This window comes from Cervus elaphus, chromosome 19 (genome assembly GCF_910594005.1).
Source record: "Cervus elaphus chromosome 19, mCerEla1.1, whole genome shotgun sequence".
Lineage (NCBI taxonomy): Eukaryota > Metazoa > Chordata > Mammalia > Artiodactyla > Cervidae > Cervus > Cervus elaphus.
The window spans coordinates 40,283,064-40,310,006 of NC_057833.1; the positions used below are offsets into that span (position 1 = coordinate 40,283,064).

Below are 26,943 nucleotides of genomic sequence, written 5' to 3' on the forward strand. Positions count from 1 at the left end.
CTTGCACACTTGTCCCCCAGTTACAAAACAGAACATCTTAGAGACAACTTGCTGCTAACAATTTCTTGGGAATCTACTTAAAAGATTCTCCATGATAAAATGGGCAAATCTGTATATATATTATATGTATTATCACACAATAAAGGTTTGCTGTCCTAGACCTTAATACTTGATTTTTAAAATATTTTATTCAGTGTGCTTTCTGGTAGAGTTTTCTTGGTGGTACATGTTTAAATGCAAATTGAAGATGGATTTGCGGGTAAAATTGTAAGTAAATTCTTCAACTGCATGGTTTCATAATAAATTGCCTCTTATTTATGAGGAGAATGTTACATCTGTGACATAACTCAATCACCTCACAGAGATTTTTCACTCCTGTCACATTTATTTTATCTTCTCACTTGTTCTCCTTACTCAACCTTGCTCAGAAAGCTTCATCTTCTCAGACTTGGTCTCCTCTAGTGAGTGGGCAAGTTTAGACTCAGCTGCTCTTTTGTGTATAAGTAAAAAGAAAACGAAAGTGTCATCTATCATGTGTAAATGTACAAGTCACCACTATCACATACACATTGTGTATGTCACTTACATGCAGTTTAGCTTAGCAATGTCCAAACTGTGAGTTGAGACCCTTTCATGGGTCACAGTCACTTTCGTGGGTTATAAACCACACCTTTGAAATAAATAAACAGAAAATGTTAATGTACCTTACATGCAATAGGTATGATTTCATGAAACCATTGTTTCAGATGTATATGTACTTACTTATATATCTCCAGATAGGAGTTTTGCATCATCACATCACAGGTTATTTCTTTCCTCTGGGTTGTAGTCAAAAATAGTTAAGAGTCTCAGTTTTAACTGCTTTGATCTGTAGAGTGACACTGAGAAGTAGATGTTATTAAATGTTTTCTTCACTTAATAGGTGAGGAAAACTGAACCTGAGATGGTAGTATTACCTTTTCCAAAGTAAAGGTTAGCACTGGAGTGTGCATTTTATGCTTTGCTATTTTCTTTGGAACATATTTCCTTTCTCTATTAGTTACTATTAATGGAAAAGAGTAACTGTCTTTACTTGAAGCTTATGATTTGGTCACCATAGTTATGTTTATTCTGTGTGTGTGTGTTTCAGCCCAATCTCTTTTATGTACTCATAATTTAAATTCTTAATTTGAGGAGCTCCTAAGTAGTTTTACTTCCCTTAAAGTTAGGTTTTCCTTAAACAACCAAAAAGTCTCCATTTAAGAAAGTTAGGGAGCCAACATCTGCCAGCTGGAAGAACCCTAGAGCCATGCTCCTGCATGTGTGGTCCCTGGATCTACATCGGCATCTCTTGGGAGCATGTTAGAAATGCAGAATCTCAAGCCTCACCCCAGACCTGCTGAGTCTAAGCCTACATTTGAACTAGATCTTTTTTGTGATGTGAACATTGATGTTTGAAAAGCATCTAAGATATCAGGTCATTTTGTTTTTAAACATCAATTGAGTGATTAAAATGACTTTTTATTTATTTAGTTTTTCAGCCTATGTTTAGTGATGGATAATATGACCCTAAACTTATGCCAGGTGGTGAGGATATAAAGATACATTATGAGAGGGCTTTGTTTTTTTTAGACGTTTCAGTTCTAACTAGGAGAGAATGACCATAAACACAAATGCAATCAAGTGTTATAGAAATTTTGACAGAAAGTGTAAGAGGCACAAAAGGGGCTGTTATCTGACCTCTGTGTGTGTGTGTGTGTATGTAGGTTTACATGGATATTTGGATCAAGAAGAAAGAGAATGATGCTTGCTTTTGTTGTTGTTGTTGTAAATTAATTGAGACTTTATTGACGCTCTGAGTTTAATTACCCCCTTGTGTTTTTGCACTACAATCACATATAACCAGTAATGTACTATCTTCTTTGTTGGTAAATTCTTGTTAGTTTCCCCCCTAATGGGGGACTTTGTATTACCAAGGGCTGAGCAAATTTTGTTTACACACCCCTGAGCCATGTTACTGGAGTAACTACAGTGGGTGAAACTCAGCTACTGCGAAGGGGCCAGATCTGGTTCTCAATGCCACTGCCTTTTTTACCACCTAGACTAGAAAGGGTAGCTTGAGAAAATAGACAGAGCTGGCTTTCTGGGAGTTTTTCCTCACTCTTTTCAAGTTAATGGTATTCACAACAGGTGTTCTCTGATGCAAACTGGCATAAAGTACTGTTTGGGGATCAGGGATACAATACTTTGTGTACCACAGTCACCCTTTAACTGCCTCATGGTGCTGCATCTAGCACAAAGTAAAAACCTTTTGAATATTAGCTGAATGAGCTGGGATGACGTGGAGCATTTTAAACTAGATCTTGCCTTGCTTCTCTTCAAGGAATTCTGAGGATCTATTTCCAGCTGTGTATTTCACTAAACCATTTTATTTGGTAGTTGAGGGATGATGTATTTTGCAGGCTGGGTAGGCGCTGGATGGTGAGGAAAAGGATAAGGAGGGGACCAGGGTTTATAGACATGTGTCTATGACAACTCTACTTCTTATAAAACCACATGTTTCTTTCTTAGGTTTTATGTACCATGCATTTCCCATTTGCCTAACGTGCATCCTTTTTTCCCCCTTTTAACTTGCCTGTTTGATTTATTCAATGCCCCTGTAATTCACAGGGTCTGGGAGTACACTTGAATTGCCCCAGCAAGCCCAGAGGACAGGGGATGCACTGATGTGAAGGTCGATAGCTTAGTATTTCTGGTTGGAAGGTGCTTGCAGTGGGTTCTGTCCAGCTGCTTTTCTCTAAGAGGATCACCACCACCTCTACCACCTCTGGCCCCAAGCATGTCAGCCAAATGCTCTTTCATTGTTTGAAGAAATCTACTGGAAAGGAAAGGATCCCCCTACATTGTATACACTTATCTGTTTCTTTTCATTTGCCACCTTCCTTATACATGAATATTGTGTCTTTTCTCTTCAGCCGAAATTATTCTTACTGCAATTTAGAGGAGTTTCCTTTTGTTGACTTACCTGTTAAAATGGTGAGTGAACCTTAAGTCAGAATACTTATGAGTTCTAAGTCTATTTTAAAATAGTTACTAGGAGTTTTCCATTCCAGCTATCTTAACTAGTTAAGCATAACTAGTTATGCTTCCCTTCAAAGGATCCCTTTTCTATCCCGTTGTCATATGTATATCTGTTTTCTAGACATTTCCCCATTCCTCCACATCCTTTTGGTGGCTTAGTGGCAAAGAATCTGCTGATGTAGGAACCATAGGAGATGAAGGTTTGATCCCTAGGTCCAGAAGATCCCCTGGAGGAGGAAATGGCAACCCAATCCAGTATTCTTGCCTGAGAAATCCCATGGACAGAGGAGCCTGGCAGTCTACAGCCCATGGGATTGCAAAACAATTGGATACAATTTAGCAACTGAATCTGACAAACACATACTTTTAAACTGTGAGCTCCACTTTAAAGAACATAATGGGAAACTCCAATAATTGAGCTTGAAAAATGGAAAATTTTGGTCTAACTTAATAACTCATCAAAATAAGCAGAAAATTATTATGAGATTTTCACTATGGCTTTAACAGTCTGCCTAATCTTGCCATGGTCTGGATTTATGTTGTTTACAAAGATAATTCTTTACACAAACAAATTCTATTTTCTTTTTGGTTCCTTTTCACTCTCCCAGAATCTCATCAATGTGTGCCTCACTATATTTAATTCCTCTGACAGAAACAAGGTGCTCAGAAATCCTCTTTTAAATTGAGTATGAAGAAGATATAGGTCCAGATAAAACATTGAATCTGAAAATTAAGCTGTGAAATAGAACTTGGTCATCAAGTCTCCATCAACTTGAACTTCTTTACTGATCACTCAATACTTTATTATGGGCTTTAGTCTCATATGTGATGATTTTTTAATGATGGAAAGTATCTTGGTGACAATTCTTTTTACTTGACAGGTGTTAAATATTTCTTTTAGGGCACTGTCTGGCCACATGAAGGCCAAAGAGTTTCTTTCTCAGTCCTGACTACATATTAGAATTATCTGAGTTTTAAAGGAATATGGGTATCTGACCCTTCCTTCCCATTTCTATTCTCCATCCCCGAGATCCTGAGTACATTGATATGAGATAGAGCTTGGGCATCAGCATTTTTAGGTAAGGTTCCTAGGTGATTCTAGTATCTAGCCAAATATAGAACTATTGGATGGAGTTAATAAACATTTTTGAGACATATAATTTTACTAAGGATATAGACAAATTATATCTCCAGATATGTACACTTAGGCAGGTAAGAGAAGTATGGATGCTTCTATAAGACATGCCATTGAACTCATTGACCCTACGTTGAATTCTGTAGGGTCTGAAGTAGAAATAATTTGACACTTTCTTTAATGCAATACTTCTCCAAGTGTGGTCCCAGGACTAGTAGCACTAGCATCACCTGGGGATTTATTAAGAATGTAAATTATCAGACCCTGACCCAGATCTACTGAGTCAGAATTTCCAGGGGTGGCACCCAGAAATCTGTGTTTTACCCAGCCCTTGCAGAGATACTAGTGAGCTCTAAAGTCTCAAAGTCATCAACCTAGAGGGTTGTTTTGGAAACAAGAGGTAGCTTAGGAAAATCTTAGCACAGTGCCTGGTGCATAGTGAGAGCCCCCAAATCAGAGTACTCTAAAGATAGTGTGTTTGACATCTTGGTTGCCTGAATATGGTGGTAGATAGACTTGACAGCTGTTAGCTACTCGTCCAACTCTGTTACTTTTTAAAAAATTATTTCATTGAAGTGTCGTTGATTTACAGCGTGTTCATTTCTGCAGTATAGCACAATGATTGAATTATACATATAATGTGCCTTCTTTTTCATATTCTTTTCCATTGTGGTTTATCACAGGATATTGAATATAGTTCCCTGTGCTATACAGTAGGACCTTGATTACTATCCATTCCATATATAATAGTTTGCATCTGCTAGTCCTAAACTCCCAACCCCTCTCTCTCCACCTCCCCCTCCTTCTTGGCAACCACAAATCTGTTTTCTATGTAAGACTATTATTTGTAAGGCAGATGGAGTTCAAGTGAACAATCTCAAAGGTGTATCAGGACAACCAGTCCATGTCACCATCCTTCCATTGTGAGATTTAGATTCTTCTTTTTCTACAGGCCTAAGTTGTGACATTTTGGTGCTATCCAACAGTGATTCATTGAGTGGTCGGGACTATCATCTACCAGTGAGTGTTGAACAGCTTAAATGCAAGGAAAAGCTGTTTGTCTCTTGAGGAGAGACAGTTCCCCAACATTCACAAAGGTCATTTTTATAAGGAAAAGGACATATAATTTTTTTTTAAATGAAAGTTTTCTTTTTTTAATATAGTTTCTTGCAAAAAGTATTTAAAAAGATTCTGTACCATTAACCCATAGTGATGTTGGATTTCCTAGTATCCTAAAGCCTGGATAGTACATAGATCTCCAAATTGGATGTTTCTTATTACAATTTCTCCCAATCTGTCCTGCACACACTTTAAGATTAGTCTTTAGTAAATCACATTCTTAGAAGTGTTTCCTTCTCAGAAATCCTTAATGGATCCTTACTGCATGCATGATAAAATTCAAACTCTTAGTCAGCTGCAGAACACACTTAAAAGCTTATTTTCATACTGCTCCAATTTTTATGACTTACTACTCTTATTTACAGGCTTCCCTGATGGCTTAGCTGCTAAAGAATCCACCTGCAATGCAGGAGACTCCGGTTCAATTCCTAGGTCTGGAAGATCCCATGGAGAAGGGATGGGCTACCCATTCCAATATTCTTGAACTTCCCTGGTGGCTTAGATGGTAAAAGAATCTGCCTACAATGCAGGAGACCTGGGTTTGATCCCTGGGTTGGGAAAATGCTCTGGAGGAGAGCATAGCCACCCACTCCAGTATTTTTCCCTGGAGAATCCCCATGGACAGAGGAGCTTGATGGGTTACAGTCCATGGGGTAACAAAAGAGTTGGACACAACTGAGCGACTAAGTACAACACAGCACAATGTTATTTACATTCCTATCTTTATGCTATATGATAATTTGCTCTTTATTTTCTAGGCCCTAATTTTTTCTAACCTTTATGCTTTTATTTTCCTTTCTTTCTGCCTAACATGAACTTATGCTGTACATCATAATGTTCATTGACAGTTTATTTATTTTTATTTATTTATATATATTTTTTGTGCCATGTGGCATGTGAGATCTTAGTTCGAGGACCAGGACTTGTACTTGCGCCCCCTGCACTGGAAGTGCAGAGTCTTAATCATTGGGCTGCAGGGCAAGTCCCTCTTCTGTGTGCATGTGTGTGTGAGCACTCAGTCGTGACTGACTCTTCTGCGTTCCCATGGATTATAGCCCGTCAGACTCCTCTGTCCATGGGATTTTCCAGGTAAGAATACTGGAGTGGGTTGCTCCAGGGGAGATTCCCAACCCAGGGATTGAACCCATGTCTCCTTCATCTGCTGCATCGGCCGGTGGATTCTTTACCACTGAGCCATCTGGCCAGCACAGATTCCTTGTTCCTCAAACTGAACTTTCCTTTATCTTAAATTCCAGAAGAGTTTGCCTGTAGATTCTTAATAAATTGCATCTTGTATTATCTTACCTATTTATACATTTTTTTCTTCCTCTAGTTGACTGAAAATATTTTGAGAACAAACAACACATCTCATACCCTTCAGTAATGCACCACCGCAAGCAACTTGCCTGCCCTGGCTGAATGTACCCGATCCTTCTACTCTAGCTTTACATCACTTCTATGTGTTACATCTGGTCGTCATTCTTCTGACAGTTAAGGCTGCTGATTAAACTGAGGAGAAGTAAGATAGGGAATAATGCTATGTAGGACAAAAAATTATGTGTCAAAGCCAATTACAAAGCAGTCAGATACCAGCTAATACAAATCTTCCTCTAATTATGATGGGATTACATCCTGAAAAGCCCACTGTAAGTTGGAAATATCAAGTGGAACATGCATTTAATGCACCTAACATACCAAACATCATACCTTAGCCTCACGTACCTTCGGTATGCCCAGAACACTTAAATTTAGCATATGATTGGACCAAATCATTTAACACAAAGACTATTTTATAATAAAATGTTGAGTATGTTAGGTCATTTACTGGACAGTGTACTGAAAGTGAAAAACACAGTGGTTATGAGGGTACAGAATGGTTGTAAGTGTATTGGTTGTTCACCCTGGCCATCACCTGCCTGACTGGGAGCTGTTTGCTGCCCTGCCTAGCATCCCAACAGTACTGTACTGCATATACCTAGGCCGAAATAGAGCAAAATTCAAAGTACATTTTCTACTGAATACCTGTTGCTTTTACACCATGGCAAAGTCAAGTACTTACAGGTGGAACCATCATAAGTTGTGGGCTGTCTGTGTTTTGTAAAAAGAGTTCTGTAAAATTGCACCCATGTTAACTTCATGTGTATTTCTTTTCTGTAGGTGATTTTCTTCCACCCCCACCTCCACCTCTTGATGATTCCAGTGCTATTCCATCAGGCTCCGGAAACTTCCCTCCTCCCCCGCCCCTTGATGATGGTGCTTTCAGGGGACAGGTAAGAGCTGTGGTTGAAGTCATGTTTGTAAGTACTGCTAGGAATCGTGAATTCTGAGGTTGTTTCTGTGGCAAATAAATACTTATCCAGAGCCTACAGAGAGTTTGATATCTCACAAAGCACTAAGGCACGTTAATGCCAACTGCCCAGTTCGAGCTTCTCAGAGTTCTGCTGTCTTATACACTGAAGCCCTGGAAATCCTTTTACCTACTAATTTTATTTCGAAACTGAAAGCCATTCTTTAGGAATGCCATCTGAGAATTTCACTTTTTCTTGTTATCCTGGGGACACACAACCATGCTTTTTATTGCCTTTGTTCTGTGTCCACTGACATTTGCTTTCTAAATGAGTAAGACTGGTATTTTAAAGTTCTGTTAGTCACTGTGGGTACTAATTGGTCAGCAGCATCTTTCTAGCAAAAGCAACAGCAACAATTCTTAGGGTTTCCTCTTCTGAATGAGGTCAGGAATGCATATAGTGTGAACTGACTGTTTGGAAGTAATATATGCATCAGCACTGCATAGTGACCCAGGTTTGGAGTCAGAAGCAACAATGAAAGTTCTCAGCCTGTGATCACATAGGGCTACTGGTGACCAACTGCCACTGTTTAAGCAGTTAAATACCAGTTATCTCAGGAAGGAAAGCTAAATAATAATGTCATATAATATTTATGTCATAATTTTAGGGATGGTGATGTTACTACAGATATATAAAAGAAAAAATTCCTTATTTCTTAGAGAAATGTCAGCAAGATTGGTGAGTGATATGGAATAGTGCCTGGCATTTGCTTTAAAATCAAAAGACTCTAAAAATATATGTATATGTATACCGTATTTGTATATGTATATGGCTAGCCATATTCAGTACAATACTGTTGGAATGTTAGATATATGTATATGTATACTGTATATGTACATGTATATGGCTAGCCATATTCAGTACAGCACTGTTGGGATGTTAGATATATGTATATGTATACTGTATATGTATATGGCTAGCCATATTCAGTACAGCACTGTTGGGATGCTAGCTATATGTATATGTATACTGTATATGTATATGGCTAGCCATATTCAGTACAATACTGTTGGGATGCTAGACATATGTATATGTATACTGTATCTGTATATGTATATGGCTAGCCATATTCAGTACAGTACTATTGGGATGCTAGATATAGGTATATGTATACTGTCTATGTATATGTGTATGGCCAGCCATATTCAGTACAGCACTGCTGGGATGTTAGGTATATGTATATGTATACTGACACACTTTGCTATACAACTGAAACTAACACGACAGTGCAGATCAACTCCAATTAAAAAAGACAAATCATAAGAGTAGGGAGCTACTGAGTTCGAATACAGGTGAGAAAATGTTAGTTATGAATTGATAATTGTTGGATGTAGGGAGATTTAATTCATTATTTGTTCTGTCTTTGTATATATTTAAGGTTTCTCACAATAAATTGTAAAGAGGAAAAGCCATAGAAAGTAACTGCTTAACTAGTTCAGTTCATTATATGACTCTCTCCTAAATTTCATTCTGGGGGAGACAAAGGTAGATGTGATTCATTCATTCAACAAAAATTTCTGGGTGCTGTATACAAACCTTTATAACACTAGGGATTCTATAGCAAAAAAAGACAGGGCTCTACCCTTATGAAATTTACGTGTTACTAAGAGCTATTCTTTGCATATTGTTTTACTTATACATTTGAACACTTTAACACTTTATTGAGTTTATATTCTGTCTTGAATAATTATGTAACTATTTTGTAAGCATTTAAAATCCTGAGTTCTGAAGTTTGCTTGACTTTGTAGAAGACTTGTATTTGGTACTAGTTGGGCAGCTTATTCTTGTCCCATGATCTTGAGTGGGTCATCCTACGGCCCTTTTCCTCTTAATTAAAAATAAGATAACTGTATATCTGTCTCTAATAATTGAATGAAATACAGATGGATTAGAAAGTACTAAATTATAATGATTGTACAGATATTTTGATGTTATAATGATCACAATATAAAAATAACAAAGGCAGGAATAATAATAAGGTTTGTCAAAGGGTTTCATTGAGAAAAATTTGAACATGGGGCTTTCATAAATTAGAAAAGCCTTTTTCTATATGGATCTTGTCCTGCTAACTGTATCCAAGCTGTGACTTTGTTTTTGAAAAAGAAAGAAATAAACAAAGAGCCTGTTGCCATGTTGGCTTATATTCTCTGTAAGACAGAAGGAAGAAGGATAAAAAATAAAACAGAGTTTGTCAAGTGGAAAAGGGCAGATCTGGTGAGAAAGGCATGTTCTTGAATATATGGAAGATTGTCGGCAAGCTCAAAAGAAGGCAGGCGTGTCTTTTCCTTGTGTGGTGGTGTGTGATGTGATAAGAGGTTTGGCCCCACTCTGGCCATATTTGCCCCAACTTCCTACTTGAGCTACAGTGGAGCTTAGAGTAATGGAATCACCAGAGAAAATTTTGCACTTTTTTCTCTCGGCTGATGGTGAAAACTCCTGTTGTCAAGTTGAAATTATAGCTGGTAAATGTGTGTTTTTGTGTAGAAGTCTGTTTATGTTTCCAGCCAGATTTTCAGGTCAGAGCCAAAAGTACTAAGTGTGACTATAAGAATTATAAGATTTTCAGAGCTGAAAGGGACCTAAGAGATCATTGAGTCCAATCCTGGTGCCAGGCATCTGGTTATAGCCTATTCAAGTATCTAAGGTTCAGAAGAACAGGTAACATGCCTTTGTTTGGAAAGAGGAGGTGGTGTTGGCATTTTTCTTCTCTCCAGATTTCTGATAGAAGGCTGTAATTTTTTTTTTTTTTAATTTTCCCTTTGCAAAAGGTGAATATTTAGTGTCAAGAATTCTTTTTTTAAGAGTTCTCATGTTATGGGAAAAGATGAATCTTGAAAAGTCAGTGAGAAATTTTCTTTTTTATGTAAGAATCAGTTGGAGCTCAGTTGCCTGTAAGGCTTGGGTGACCATTTACAGTCACTTCCTTCATTTGTTTGGTTTTCATCCATTCATGATAAACTGAATACCTTCTATATGTCAGACATATACACAAGGGCGTAGGGCTTGGCTTCATTGGTCTAATGCCCTGAGTCTCAACCTTGGGACTGTTAGCTTTGTTTGACTTGATGCCACAGTTGATAATTACTTCCTATTTTAGCCATCCAATGGGCAGGTGTAGAGTGTTGTTTAGAGTAGTTTGAGAAAGAGAATATGTGATAGAATTTCAGACTTGCAAGGGAATTAGAGATCATAACTTGAGTGCCTTTCTGTTGTTTGAATCTCCTAGTTTTTTTTTTTTTTCAATGTAACAAAATGTTTATGGGTAGCTGTTATAGCTAAGGCAATTTTGATGGCTAAGGGATGGATGGATGAGTTACAACCTCTGATTCCAACTAGGGAGATGCATATATACACAACTTCTAAATTAAGATGTTTCGTGGTAAATTATTACTTAGTCACCATGCTTTGATCAGAAGCACAATCTAAGTCTTATGTTGTGGTACAGGGTGGGGGAAATAAATTAACTATGACTAGAGATATGCAGGAAGGATTCTTGGAAACAATTTCAATTTAATGGAACTTTGATGGTTAATTAGCATCTTAATTTTCAGATGGCGGAATGGATTTTTAGGTAGTAAAGTAACAAGAAAAAGAATTCAGAGTATTTTGAAGAATATTCTGAAATCATTGCAGGTGTTTGTTATTATTTTAAATATAAGGTTGATATCACCAGGTCTGTTGCTGGATGCCAAGTGGTGCTTTTAGTATACCATCAGACAAAACTTGTTGCCCTTGTGGGAAGCTCTGTGCAAGTAGCTGAGTTGTCCCGTAGACTTCCTTTAGCTCCTCAGGCTGCTGATACCTGATGGCTTTGAGTTCAGGTGCCTGACATTTCTGGGGCTTGCCAGCTGGTATAGTTGGTAAAGAATCCACCTGCCAATGCAAGAGACACAGAGATGTGGGCTGGATCCCTGGGTCTAGAATGTCCCTTAGAGGAGGAAATGGCAACCTACTCCAGTATTCTTGCGTGGAAAATTCCATGGACAGATGAGTGTGGCAGGCTATAGTCCGTGGGGTTGCAAAGAATCGGACATGACTAAGCACACACGCATACCTGATATTTAACTTCCTCTTTTTATGACATCTTTACTTGGCTTTTCTTCATGACAGCTGACACCTCCTCACCCTGTCTCTCTCTGTGACCTAGACCGTGGCTTGCTTTTATGTGCCTGTTATCTGGGGTTTTTACCCTTCCAGTTCCCATCACCTTTTCCATTCATTCAGGCAAGATGGCTACCTTTGCTAGGGTAACTCCAGCCCCTCCGGCTCAGAAAACGGACTGTGTTGTCCACTGCTTGTTACTCCAGGTATTGAAAGTGTCTTCTGTTACTGAACTGAAATTTCTTCCTTTATGATTTCCTCACACCAATTTTCTTTCTACCCTCTTAGAAAATGATGCACATTCAAAGGAACTGTCAGATCAGGAGAGAAATAAGTGGTGTCTGTCTAAAGAGGGTGATCCATAAAACTCCTGAGAGAGGTTACTTTTCTGAGGAGACAGTGAAAACATTGTCATGTGAGCTGTTCACTGAACTTGTGGGAAATGCCCAGAGTTTGTTGAAAAGAGAATGAAGAGAGAAACTTTTTTAAAAAATAATTGTAATTTTTTAAAAAATTTATTTTATTGAAGTATAGTCGATCTATAATGTTGTGTTAATTTCTTCTGTACAGCAAAGTGATTCAGTTGTTTATATATATGTGTGTATATATAGACATTCTTTTTCATATTATTTCCCATTATGGGTAATCACAGAATATTGAATATAGTTTCCTGTGCTATACGGTAATACTTTATCCATTCTATATATAATAGTTTGCATCTGCTAATCATAAACTCTGAATACCTCCTTCCCCACCCTCCTCCCACCTTCCTTGGCAATCCTAGGTCAGTACTCTTCATCTGCAAGTCTGTTTCTGAAGAAATTTCTGAAATGCTTTATGGTTTTATCTTAAAATCAGTGTCCAAAAGTTTGTAAGCCAATTCATTCCAACTCTTGTGAAAACAATTTCAAAGCTCATGATGTATAGGGTAAGCAGTGGATTGTAGTCATTTATCTACTTACCAATTTTATATATTTCATTTATCCTAAAATAAACTGGCACTCAGGGCTTTCCAGATGGCACAGTGATAAGGAATCCATCTGCCAATTCAGGAGACTCGAGTTCGATCCCTGGATTGGAAAGATCCCCTGGAGTTGCAAATGGCAACCCGCTCCAGTATTCTTGGCTGAGAAAATTCCAAGGACAGGGGAGCCTGGTGGGCTACAGTCCATGTGACCTCAAAGAGTTGGACATGACTGAGCACACACACACACTAACTGGGTGTCTTGGGACCCTTAGACTTGTACTATCATGATCATAAGTATGGAATGCCAGAATTTTACTTGTAGACATAGAGAACTCAGGCCCCCAGCTGGGGGCACGTTCATTCATGAGTTCACAGAAATAGGCAGCAGGCCTTACTTTATATGATTTGGACATACCTTATCACAGAGGGCATCCCTTTTGCTGCTTGGAAGTTGGGTGAGGAAGGAAGAGTCTGGGTGTAAAAGGAGATCCCACCTATAAAAATTAAGAGTAGAGATGCAGTATTGCCAGAGCAAAACCAAAATGGTCAGCAAAAGCTTTAATCCACTCTGAGGTGCTTATCCTTCCTGTGTAGTGAGGATATAAGATATCTTGATCCATGGAAAGATACCAGAGGAGTGACTGAGATGCTTATTTATTCCTGGCCCTTTGTCTTGTTCCTTTGGGCCTTGGGTTAGCGAGGGGCCCTAGTTGATTTGTAGGATTGTTTGCGACCCTGGCAACAGCAGCAGGAGCAGCGGCTTGATTTGGGCTCCTCCTTTTAAGGTCCATACATGTAGGTCAGTGGATGTTTAGCAGGGCTGGTGGGTTCTTGAGGTATGCTACAGGCTCAGGTCGGTGTGACTTTCTAGAAGCGAATGTCAGAGGTTTTTCTGTTTTCCTTTCGCTCTGAATCATCCTCTGATTGGGTATTCAGATGAGAAAAGAGCGATATTTTTGGTGGCTAGACTTATAAAAACTTCTTTGAAAGTAGCAGATGAGAGTCGATGGGGAGTATTCCAGTATTTCACTCGAGTAATTTGACCCTTTTCATGGAATGCCATAGTTTCTCTTTGTTGTTTTTTTGAAGAATCTATTTAAAAAGGTAAACGCTTTCCCTGGGATCAACAGTGGAGTATGTGTATACACACACTCATTTACCCCTGGCAACCCCATTTCCACTGCTGCTGCTCCCTTGAAATAATCTAGGACACATGCATGCATTCAGCAGTGAGGGGTTGGCTGATCAATGGACAAGAAAAATTTTACAGGGAAACTGGTTGCGGTCAGTTCTGTTGTGTGTTGAGATAACCAATGAGATTAGATTTACTTTAGCTCCTCAGTGCCTTTATAGAGAGTAATTTACAATGTTTGCATATTTCAGAAAATTTCCTTTGCCCAAATTAAGTGAAACTTCAGTTGGTTCTTTCTGAGTCAGTAGAGATTTTTAACCCATTTTGTCTTTCCCATCAAGAATCTTAGTGATTCCTTCAAAGCTGAAATATATTTGTTTTTTCTCCGTCTAAAAAGTAGAACATGTTTTTTTCTTCTAGTCATGTAAATAAATCAAATAACATTAACATGGATTAAATGTTTTCAAACATGTTTCTCTACCAAGGAAAAATTATGATATGCATATATGCCCCACCCCCGACATAGGGGCTGTAAGAAGTTTGAGCACTGTCTCATTTAAATTATTATTAGATGTTTGGCGAATGTGTTGCAAATTTTAAACTTTATAACACCTCTTTTAAGAGAACCATTTCTCACATTAAATTGTACCACTGCATTATTAATAGACTATTGCTTTTGTTATTTGCATTGTTTCTTTTTTACTTTTTCTTTTTTTCTTGAATTCATCATCCTTTTTCTTTTTTAATTTCTTCTTCTTGTATTTTATCAATTTTTTTCTCTTTTTTTGAAAAGCTGCATGGGTGATAAATTTTCTGAAGCCTTTTTTCTTTCAGTTTCATGGTTAAGTAAATGTTTGGCTTCAAGTAGAATTCTAGGCTCCAATTCCTTTACCTCAATGTTCAACAAAGATTTCTATACTATTGCTTTGTGTCATTTAGCCTTTATTGTTGCAGATGAGAAATCTGATGTAAGTCTGTTTCTTTTTCCAATTTAGTAACTTTTTATTGTTTGATCTGTAAGTTGTATTTGTGGGATTCAACAATTTTACTTCAATATTTCTAGGTACAGCTTCCCTCACCCTCGCCCTATTATTTCTACTTAGTATTCATTGAATTTCATCTGAGGAGTCAAGTTTTTATTTAGCTAAGGGAGATTTTCTTGTGACATTGGGAAAATGAGTTTTAATTTTTTCATTTGCCTTTTTCTTCCTTATGGAACTCCTATTTTATAGTTTTGGATTTTTTTCTGTTCTTCATATCAGTATTCTTTTTCAATAGTTCTACCATATGGAAGAATCCTTATTGCTTGCATCCTTTCTTTATTTTTAATTTTTGTGGTGATGATGTATTCTCAAATTATAAATGCTACTTGCACCTGAATTTAGGGAGAAAATGTGGTTGGGAGTGGCTCTGAATCTCCTGTTCTGGTAGACCTAGCTAGCTTCCACTCAAACTTAATCCTTTATCTAGACCAGAAGCATATAGTCCTTTAAACGTCAGGGCAGCCACAGGGTTTGTGTGCAAGTTGTCACTGTGTGTGTGTAATTAGGGGAGGCAGGCAGGGAGTGGGTTTCCCTTAGAGACACATGCCAAGAGAGAACAGCAAGCATCAAGGCTATTTATCAGTGTTAAAGGTCCATGGCAGGTGGCAAAGCCCCTGTTTTACGTATTGTACATATATATCCAATATGGGCAGCAACAGGCTGTGGACAGCCCTTCTGCGTCTCTGCTAGAGTTCTCAGTTTCCCCCTTCCCTATTTCCCCATTCATGCCTTTCAATGACTATGTCACCAGAAGTGTCAGGGGTTGTGGCAAAGTACCTTTTATTAGAAAGAATGAACTCATTAAGTGATTTCACTGCTGTTTTGTCTGGCTTTCATCATGTACCCCAAACTTCCTTCCCAAGAAGTTCCCCCACACCCTCAACCCTTTTTATCATGGCAGTTTGAAGTCAGATCAGATATTGCTACCTTTTGCTATTTGTCTCAAACTCACCCTGCTGCCCTTGAGGATGCCAGGAAAACCCTCTCTGACTGCATCATCTGGACCAAGTAAAGCTTCAGGGAAAACATGGTATGATGGTGAACACTGTGAGTGCTGATCCAGAGTACCTGACTTAACTCCCCACTCGCTAGCTATGTGGCTACCATCATGCTGTTTAACCTTTTTTTTCTTGCCATTGTTTGCTTATCTGTAAAATAGGAATTATTGTTGTGCTTATCTCTTTGGCTTGTTGTGAAGTTACATAGAGAATATCATAGGAGCCTGACATAGCATAGGACTTAGTAAGTATTTACCATTGATGCTGTTACTGTCAGACTGTTCTGGGCTAAGTGGCCTCTGTGCTGAGTTCTGGCATAGTTATTGCTGTCCTTTGGTTTGTACCACACCTCTCTAAGGTTCACTAGTGATGCCATCACTTGCTCTTAAGTGTTTGGAGATTTTAAGGCATTTTACGAAATGCTCCCACAAGCTCTTTCTTCAAAATGAGTGATTGTGTTAAATAACCTTAGATCTCTTGTAACTCTAAAATTCATCCCCTTAGTGAGAAAATATTAGCTCTTTATAACTTCGTAGTTGTTTACAAACTGCAAAATACTTTATATTATTGAATTTGATCTTCACAAGTAAGAATAGCACACTTATCATTTAACAAATACAAAAACATTAAGGCTTAGAGAATTGAGGCAGCTTGTTTAGATTTCATGACAAGTGTCATGGAAGCAATGATTTATTTTTAAATGGATAAAAACAAAAACAAAATGCATTTTGGGAACTCTTAAGCCTCTTGGCTTAGTATCAGTTCCCAGCAAATGAGAGAAGGCAGATCATTTTAAATTCTCAAAAAAGCAGCCAAAGTCACCAACAGTATGTGTTCATGGCCATTGGCCAGGGGCCACCAAGATAGCTTTCACTGTAATTCTTTAGTGGAAATAAGTACATCTTCCATCCTAGCATATTGCCTTACAATCCCCTCACCAATTGTACCATGTACTTCTTATCCATGGATTTGGTAAGGAAGCCCTATTGGGCTCACAAATCCTTTAGTTCCTTTGTAATTTACATAATCCACTCAACATGAGCACACAACAACTTGATCTGAAAGAAGGGGTAAAAGTGGGAAGAGAGGATGCCAAAACCAAAAACCAAGGGCATTAATTCATATTTTGTTTTTGAAGTGCTGATGTTTTAGGGAGAGTTTCTTTGCATAGCTGATTTGGAGATTCAAAAGTCAGCTATTTAAAACTAAAAATTTGGTATTGCATGCAATACTTACATGAATCCTTAAGGGGTTAAGTTATAATTATCATTATTTTTTCTTTGACTTCTGTGAGTTTGAACTGTCCAAGGCTCCTACTCTGTAAATTTGATAAATTCAAAAATTGACATTGAGTTTTATTTTTAATGAAAGACTTTCATATAATTTATCTAACTTGAACCTTTAAATAACTTACAAAGGGGAAGGGTAGGGATGATTGTCTGCCTTGTGCTAGGGAAGGGACTGAGGCTCAGAGAATTAAGTAATATCTCAGGCGTCCAAGGTATTAAGTGTCTTGGCAGGGATGAGACCCTACATTCTTCTAAATTGTGCCAGCCCATTTCTTTCTCTTTTGGCATCACTGCTTTATTATTACTCTTCCTTTATATTGTTTTCCAGTGAAGGACACAGAACACAAATTGTCATGTTCCTCTCAGAACTTTAATTGTTAGCCTGTGTTCTTTTGAGTTCATTTGTAGAATCTTCTCTTGCAGTATTGTCTTCATCTTTTTAAAAACTGTATCTTTACTGATTGAAGATCATACTTTGACATTAAAATATAGGAAAGCTGCTTGTAGACCTTTAAAATGGAATCATTTCCAAATTTTTTGATTGTTCTTATATTTATTTTGCCAATAAACTTCAGGAAAGATGTCAATTTGTATTACTATAGAAAAAAGTAAAATTGGCGGTACCTGGTGTAATGTTTCTGTAGTAGTTTTTTTAGAAAAATGAGTGGTGAGGGTGAAACAAGAGAGGTTTCACTTTGCAAGAAATCTAAGGACTTCCCAGGTGGTCCAATGGTAAAGAATCTGCCTGCTAATTCAGGAGACATGGTTTGATCCGTGGGTCAGGAAGATCCCTTGGAGAAGGAAATGGCAACCCACTCCAGTATTCTGACGTGGGAAATTCCATGGATAGAAGAACCTGGTGGGCTACAGTCCACGGGGTCTGAATGAATAGGACATGACTCAGTGACTTAATGATAACAACAACTTTACTGGAGGTAAAGGATTTGGTTTATAAGACTCCACCCGCAGCATCATCTGCCAAAAATAAAATAAAATAAAATATATATTTTAAATATTTTAAAGAAATGGAGCAAGAGCTCAAATACCCCCTCCTTTCTCAATAGTTGTTTCATTCCCTGTAGTGCTTAAGAGAATCTGTGCCTATCCTAAGCCTATCTACTGTTTTGACCTGTAGATGACAGATCCAGATGATGTATGATTTGGGATATGTATGGGGCAGATCATCTCTAAGCCAAATTTCAATTTTTTTTCATTCACAGTACTAGTAATGATAATTCTCTGTCTCTCATATTCTGTTGTTGTTTTTTTTTTGAAAGTCAGATGAAAACAACTCATTTGAAGTAATTAAAAATATCTATTTTTCCTAACATTATTTTAACATCCTTGAGCTTTAACTCTGTTAGAAATTATACATCTAGAGCAATGGCCAGCAGAATGTCCTTCAATGATACATTTGATGTATGATATATATTGAAAAGAGAATGGCACCCTGTCCCCTGAACGGAGATGTAAGGATCTAAGCCATAATTCACTGCACCAAGATGTGCACCTGAGAAGGTTTGTGTCACAACAGAATAGGGGACCTGACTGGCTTGAACTCAGATATTCTATTGAGATATGATCAAGCAATTACATAAAAGATACAGCAACTGGAAGAGTATTTCACTCTTCACTCAGGGAACACACATTCAGGGAACTTTGTAATTTTTATTATCATTTGACATCAAGTCATTATGTACATTGAAATGTGCCTGTTGGGTTGTTTTCATTTCCTTTTAGCTCATTGAAAGCCATACAGTGCCACTTTACTATTTCTTTTCTGTTACCCGGTGGGAATAGAAAGTTTAGGGACATGGCAACTCCTGCAGAGAAGTGTTTCCACACTTACAGGTTTAACAAATGAGGCTCTCTCCCCTCACCTCTGCCATGTGTCTATCTGAGATTTAAGTTACAGTCCTACCATGAACTTAAGTCATGTCAACTCTATTGAAATGAGTTGACACCCTCTCATATTCATCTGCCACCCACTACCCACCCCTCTTCAAATTCCCTAATGATTATTAATTTTCTGAGAAGTGCTTTTACCACTACCAGGCAAGGAACAATCTTGAAGATTTGAACCTCCTTGCTTCCTCCTTCAGTTTTTATTAGAAAGAATCTCCTTGGTTCCTTTGCTAGATCTGCAACTATTCCTTTTCTCTCTTAGAACTCCCTTTTTCTTTCTCTCTGTCCCAAATTGTTTAGGTGCCCACTCAGTGTTCTCCCTTTTGACTTGTCTTCAGTCACATCTCCCACAGAGTCAACTTTGAGGGACTCGGACTGGTTATGACTTTTGGCACTATGTCTTTCTTTGACAACTGTTGTGCCATTTATCCATAGAAAATCTTTCCAAAGGGAACACTTTCACATTCAATGGGTCCAAAAATTCCACTCATGTCTTCCCCCAAAACCTCCTCCATTTTGTTGCAAGTACCATCATATTTTGTTTAACAAACTCTAAACTTTGTGGTCACTGTTGAAATGTCTTGCTTTTTAAATATATTTGTCACCAATAGCTGATATATATATATATACATATATATATATACATACACACACATATATATGTATATATATGTATATGTATGGTTCAAATGTCTCTCAGATTTCCTCTAGTCTCTTTGTTTTCCTTGTCCTAGCTCATCCCTTCTCCATATCACAATGGACTTACTGCTTTGTGTTTCTTTTCCCTTCTAGCTACATTTCCCTAACCAGTTGGTCTTTGAAAAATGTTATTTTCCTCTTATAGCTTTTTTTTTTTTAATGCCCCATGAAATTTCCTCTCTTGGTTGACTTTTGGAGTACTCCAGTTCAGTTCAGTCGCTCAGTCATGTCCAACTCTTCGCTACCCCATGGACTGCAGTACGCCAGGCCTCCCTGTCCATCACCAACTCCCAGAGTTTACCCAAACTCATGTCTATTGAATCAGTGATGCCATCCAACCATCTCATCCTCTGTCGTCCCCTTCTCCTCCCACCTTCAATCTTTCCCGGCATCAGGGTCTTTTCAAATGAGTCAGCTCTTCGCATCAGGTGGCCAAAGTATTAGAGTTTCAGCTTCAACATCAGTCCTTCCAATGAACATTCAGGACTGATCTCCTTTAGGATACTCCAAGACCGACTTTATCCTTTAAAGTACACCTTATCTCTGTGCACTTTCTGTCTTTGCTCTTATTAGGCTGGTGGTCTTAGTGTCAGTTCCCCATGCTAATTTTCCTTGTGTCTTTCTTGCGACCTGAAGCAACCTCATCTCCAGCTGATCAGGCATTCTCCCTATTTTTTAAAAGCCCAGTTCAGGCCCAGAGGAATCGGGTGGAGAGGGAGGTGGGAGGGGGGATCAGGATGGGGAATACGTGTAAATCTATGGCTGATTCATATCAATGTATGACAAAACCCACTGAAATGTTGTGAAGTAATTAGCCTCCAACCAATCAAAAAATAAATAAATAAATAAATAAAAGCCCAATTCATACCTTCTGATACTGCCAGCTCATCTCAGTCTGTCCCTTCTTTGCATCATGACTCTATTGACTGGGTGGTGTAGTGTAGTAATGTTAACCTAGGGTTTAATGCCAGGAAGCTCTGTTCTATTGCTTATCAGTTGTGCTATCAGTTACCTTCACATGCAAAATGGGAATGATCACAGATATTTTGAGGACTGACCAGGATAAAGAATATAGAGTCTCTAGTATTATGTGGTTCACAGTAAAGGCTACAATGAATCATTTAATGGATAAATCAGTTAATTATGTTTCATTTTCCTGCCACTGAATATATGGCCTGTTTGTAGACTGATATATCATGTGCCTCCAAACTCTATATCATAGAGCCAGAATCAAATTATGACATGGGAGAGATCTGTAGAAATCACTTAACATCATAATTTGTAGAGCCTCATCTTTGAAAAGATCAAAATCCATAATTTTCCCTATGATGAGGAAAGGGGCACCCAGATTTCTTAGATCGATGCCCAAGGTGACACAGTTAGGAGAGGTGGCGTCAAACCCCATCCCAAATAGGGGTTTCTGGACCCACAGATCTTAAAGCTATCTGTTATCCTCTTGTTTATTTCCCTTTTAGAAACTGTCTGAGGTCTGGATCTCTGCTCGTATCCCCATGTCACTCATTGTCTTTATCTCATTGAGGAACATTTGGTTGATATTTGTGGATTGATTGAATCATTCCTTTACTTGGCAATACAGATTTTCTGGAAACCACTACGGAGTATGTATTACACATGGTCTTGTCACCGTTTTGATGTTGTAAACACTCAGAGGGTCCAGTAAGTATGTTTCTGTGCACTGGCTCAGTGTGGTAGGGGAAGGAAATGGGAGAGGAAGTTATATACATCTTGAGCAAATCAAAATTTTCTATTTTTAGTCCTTGCTACTGTTTGGAAGGTACAGCCCTGTTGATGGTAGTCTGGCTTGTGTTTCCTTAGTGCCATTTCCAAAAAGGGAAAAAAAAATATGGGAATTTTTTGTAGTGAAAATAGTTCCTCAGTGCAATCACATTAGTTCCTTCTTTTTCTCTTGATGAAACCTCAAACCCACTAGGCACAGATTCCTCAACCTCAACTATGCATGTCAAAGGCTCATGCAGAGGAGGAGAGTGGAGTCAGCAAAACCAAGGCAGGCAAAATATGTCTGGGTGCCTGAGAGCCAGGGCAGAGAAGACGGGGGAGGGGAGGGAGACCCCTTGCATCAGTGGAGTCTTGGTCTTCTACCCTGGAGATAGCTGAACTCTGAACTACATAGATAAAGAGACACCTAGTGTTAACAGCCCTTTGTTTAAGCAGTCCCTTCTGCCTGAGTTTCTCTCCATCTTCTGTGTGCCTTACAGCCACTCACCAAGTTCTAGTAAGTGAATTACCTCTTTTTAGTTGTTTTTGTGGCAGTTTGGGGATTTTCCTAATCTGAGGCAATGCTAGGTACCATTAGGGAATGATAAAGAACTTTATGAAAGAGAATAAAATTACCTGGTCTCTATGAGATGAATTTCTATACTATAGCAAGCCTTGACTGATCAGAAGTGGTCATAGTAGGATGGCTTGGGGCTGACTGCAAGAGTCCAACACAGCAGACCAGAGCCTGAGTTGGGGTGATGGTCGTGACCATGGTGAAGAGGGGCCAGAGTCCAGACCATCTGAGAAGAGAGGAAACAGAAGGGGCCAAGATGTTTGCGGGATCCTGATTTTCTTCTGGAAAGAGATTTGCTTCCTATCCTAGTGTTTGCCAAATAGGAAATTCCTTTAAAAAATCAGAACTCTGAGACAAGTGTAATGTGAACTTTACTAGAGGAAATGTGGATACCACTGAGCAAATACTACCCCTCATTAACAAGAGAGACTCTACAATCTCCAGACAGAAACAGTTCTGCTCAGATAAAATTGTGACAGTAGGGGTAAGAATAATACATCACTATAATGAATGCTAATTTGTGGATATTGCAGTATTGTCATTGTTTTTTAGTCAAATATGTATTAAGCTCCAACAGGGTCGTATGAATAATGCCAACTGGTAGTTGATTTGAATGCAGAATTCCAAAGAATAGCAAAGAGACAATGCCTTCCTCAGTGATCCATGCAAAGAAATAGAGGAAAACAATAGCATGGGAAAGACTAGAGATCACCTCTAGACTTTTAGAGATACCAAGGGAACTTTTTATGCAAAGATAAAGGACAGAAATGGTATGGATGGACCTAAGAGAAACAGAAGATATTAAGAAGAGGTGGCAAGAATACACAGAAGAATTCCCAGATAATTACGATGGTGTGATCACTCACCTAGAACCAGGCATCCTGGAATGCAAAGTCAAATGGGCCTTAGGAAGCATCACTATGAACAAAACTAGTGAAGGTGATGGAATTCCAGATGGCTATTTCAAATCCTAAAAGATGATGTTGTGAAAGTGCTGCACTCAATATACCAGCAAGTTTGGAAATCCCAGCAGTGGCCACAGGACTGGAAAAGGTCAGTTTTCATTCCAATCCCTAAGAAAGGCAATGCCAAAGAATGCTCAAACTACCGCACAACTGCACTCATCTCACACACTGCGAAGTAATGCTCAAAATTCTCTAGGCCTGGCTTCAACAATATGTGAACTGTTAACTTTGAGATGTTCAAGCTGGATTTAGAAAAGGCAGAGGAACCAGAGATCACATTGCTAACATCTGTTGGATCATCAAAAAGAGCAAGAGAGTTCCAGAAAAATGTCTACTTCTGCTTTATTGACTGTGCCAAAGCCTTTGACTGTGTGATCACAGCAAATTGTGGAAAATTCTTCAAGAGATGGGAATACTAGACCACCTTACCTGCCTCCTGAGAAATGTAGGTCAAGAAGCAACAGTTAGAACTGGACATGGAACAACAGATTGGTTCCAAATTGGAAAAGAAGTATGTCAAGGCTGTATAATGTCACCTTGCTTATTTAACTTATATTCAGGGTATATCATGAGAAATGCTAAACTGGATGAAACACAAGCTGGAATCAAGATTGCCAGGAGAAATATCAATAACCTCAGATATGCAGATGACACTACCCTTATGGCAGAAAGCAAAGAAGATCTAAAAAGCCTTCTGATGATAGTGAAAGAGGAGAATGAAAAAGTTGCTTTAAAGCTCAACATTCAGAAAACTAAGATCATGGCATCCGGTCCCATCACTTCATGGCAAATAGATGGGGAAACCGTGGAAACAGTGGCAGACTTTATTTTCTGGGGCTCCAAAATCACTGCAGATGGTCATTGCAGCCATAAAATTAAAAGACACTTGCTCCTTGGAAGAAAAGTTATGACCAACCTAGACAGCATATTAAAAAGGAGAGACATTGCTTTGCCAACAAAGGCCCATTTAGTCAAGGCTATGGTTTTTCCAGTAGTCATGTATGGATGTGAGAGGTGGACTTTAAAGAAAGTTGAGTGCTGAAGAATTGATGCTTTTGAGCTGTGGTGTTGGAGAAGACTCTTGAGAGTCCCTTGGACAGCAATGAGATCCATCCAGTCCATCCTAAAGGAAATCCATCCTGAGTGTTTGTTAGAAGGACTGATGCTGAAGCTGAAACTCCAATACTTTGGCCACCTGATTCGAAGAACTGACTCATTTGAAAAGACCCTGATGCTGGGAAAGATTGATGGTGGGAGGAGAAGAGGACGATAGAGGATGAGATGGTTGGATGGCATTACTGACTCAATGGACATGAGTTTGAGTAAACCCCTGGAGTTTGTGATAGACAGGGAGGCCTGGCGTGCTGCAGCCCATGGGGTCAGAAAGAGTTGGACTTGACTGAATGACTGAACTGAACTGTACTGAATTGTTAATTGATTTATCAGGAGACTCAGAAGACTTTTATAAACACCAGTAAATGGAAGCTCACAGAACCCCTTTGAGGTGTTCAATGCAAATGCCATTTCCACAGAGGAGGACAAGTAAAGTGGGTTGTATTTGCTCTGTTGGCACTGTTGGTGAGAATAGGAGCTATTGAAGGAAAAAGAAGTTTACCTGTGCCTGGGAATTGAGTTAGAATGTATTAGTAAAGAGTTCTCCATCAGTGTGTTCCAAGTTGTGGGATTTTAATTAAATCATTCTAGTTATTGTTAACACTTGCATTTGCACCTGATGACCAGATTCTAGGCCAACAGATTTCCAACTTATGGGTAGGGATTGCAAAGTTCTTTGTTAAATGCAGATCAAGAGGCCCTGCTCCCAGAGGTTCAGATTTGGTAAATCTGCGAGGGGCCCTAAAAGTTTTACTTTGTAATGGGGGTCTGAGATGCTTCTCTCCTCAGAGGAAGTTCAGTGTCCCTTCAGAACCTCAGCCTTTTTCTTCTTGTAGTTTCTGTCTTTTGCCACCAAAATCTAGCCTCCTTCTGAGATCATGACTTGTGATTTAGTATCTGTAGAGTCTCCTACCACTTGCTTAGTAAAATCCCATAATCCACTTATTTCCAAAGATGCTATGAGCCACCCTGATGGAAGACCCACTGTACCCCTCGCAACCTATAGGACACATAGCTCCCGAGACCTTAGTCCCCCTGGTATTCAAAATATGCCTTTGGGATTCATAGTCTTCTTCTCTTTCACAGGTGGGAACTAAAAAGCAAGAGGGGATGTGAGTTGGTGAGCTATCTCAGTACTTTAAACCCATTTGATTGAAATCCAGGTTAGTGCCTGGATTCCACTGTGAACCACAGTTGGGGTCAGATCCTTGGCAAGTGTTTTAAATTGAATGTATCAGAAAGAAAAAAGTTCATAGTGCAACAGGCAAGAGGCTAGGAATGGTAGAAATGATAAATTCAGTTTTTCATTATTTCTCTGTTGTTTGTCATGGTTCTTTAACATATGCTAAGTATTGAACCATTGCTAAGCAAATAGTAGCCATTTGATGATTGTTTGACTCTGAATATTCTATGAAAAGGAAACATTTCTCAGGAAAGCCTGAAAAGAGATATGGGCTGAGTCGTAGCATGGAGGAAGACTGTCAGTGGAGATGACAACTGCAAGGCTTCAGATAGAATCATCTTTGCCTCCTTTGACTTTTTTAGCTTCTATCTGGGGGTAATAACTGTCTTTTCATAGCACTTGTTAATTTGTATTCTCGAGGTAGAAGACAGAAATGTTTGTTGTCTGATGGACTCACATTCATTCCTGATTAAAGTGAATTCAACTCTCCTCTGTGGCCCCATACTCACTTTTTATCAATGGCAACCTTTTCATGAAAATAAGAATTCTCCTTGGGACCAGCATTAATGTAAATGGTCTGTGCACAGCCTAAAATATATGTGATTCACACCATGTGTTTGTTCCCACAGCAGCACCAAGTCCCAAGATACAATTACTCTGCCCACTCTCTCCTTCCGTCATGAGGACTGTGTTTATTCTTTGTATAGCTGTACCCTGGATACCAGCCAAGCTTCTTCTATGCCTTGGTTTGCACACCTGCATAATCTGACCACGGCTGACCCTCTAAGTCTGACCCTCCTCTATTTTTACCTTAAAGAACACTTGTATTTGCCAAGTGCTGGTACGCATTGCTTTGCAGTGTTCCTTCTATATATCTTTATACTCACATGGTAAATATCTTAGATAATTTTTCTGCATCTAAGACCTGCTCAATTCTCACCGCACTCTCTGATTTCTGTTGTTTGCTCTGGCATCTTGTGTTTCACATAGTTTAATACTTACCTGCCTGTAGTTTGCTCTATAATATGGTGATTTGTGGACATACTAACTCGTTAATGCATCTATAAGCATTTGGAAGGCAGAGAACCAATGATTTTCCTTTTTTGTTTTTTAGTCCTATCATTCATATCAGTGTGTATTGACTGCTTGATAAATATTTATTGAAAACTGCATGAAAACTGTGCTAAATGGGGAGAGAGAAAGCGAGAGAGAGGACTGGAGCTTGGTTTTCCCCTGTAGCTGCAGCTGTGACCTTATTCATGGTAACCTAATAGGCCCCTAGAATCTCCGTTTCATGTTTGAAGGGATGGCCTTTCCCCTTTAACATTTCCAGCCTGCTGTCATGGAAAGTGCAAGAGTTAGAGCTCTGGGGCTAAATGTTTGGGTCCCTAATTCTTTTCTTTTTTTCCTCTGCCTGAGTGACTTGGAAAACTGTTTTTCTCTGACCTTCAGTATCCTTTTTTTATTTTTTATAAAATAGGAATAGTATCTGCTCATCTTTAGGATTGCTGGGAGGATTGAATGAGATAATATTTATGAAAATGCTTTTCTGAACTTAGGCAGTACTCTGTT

General features: G+C 38.7%; 1 protein-coding gene across 11 annotated transcripts in view; it reads left to right on the forward strand.

The window, feature by feature from the left end:
- Positions 1 to 26,943, forward strand: part of LOC122675400 (LIM domain containing preferred translocation partner in lipoma) — a 713,437-nt gene that overhangs the window by 293,175 nt on the left and 393,319 nt on the right. For all 11 annotated transcript variants that reach the window (XM_043874070.1, XM_043874067.1, XM_043874069.1 and 8 more), the window contains one exon: positions 7,472 to 7,584. In XM_043874070.1, coding sequence (XP_043730005.1) covers positions 7,472 to 7,584 — 113 coding nt within the window. The remainder of the gene's footprint in view (positions 1 to 7,471; positions 7,585 to 26,943) is intronic.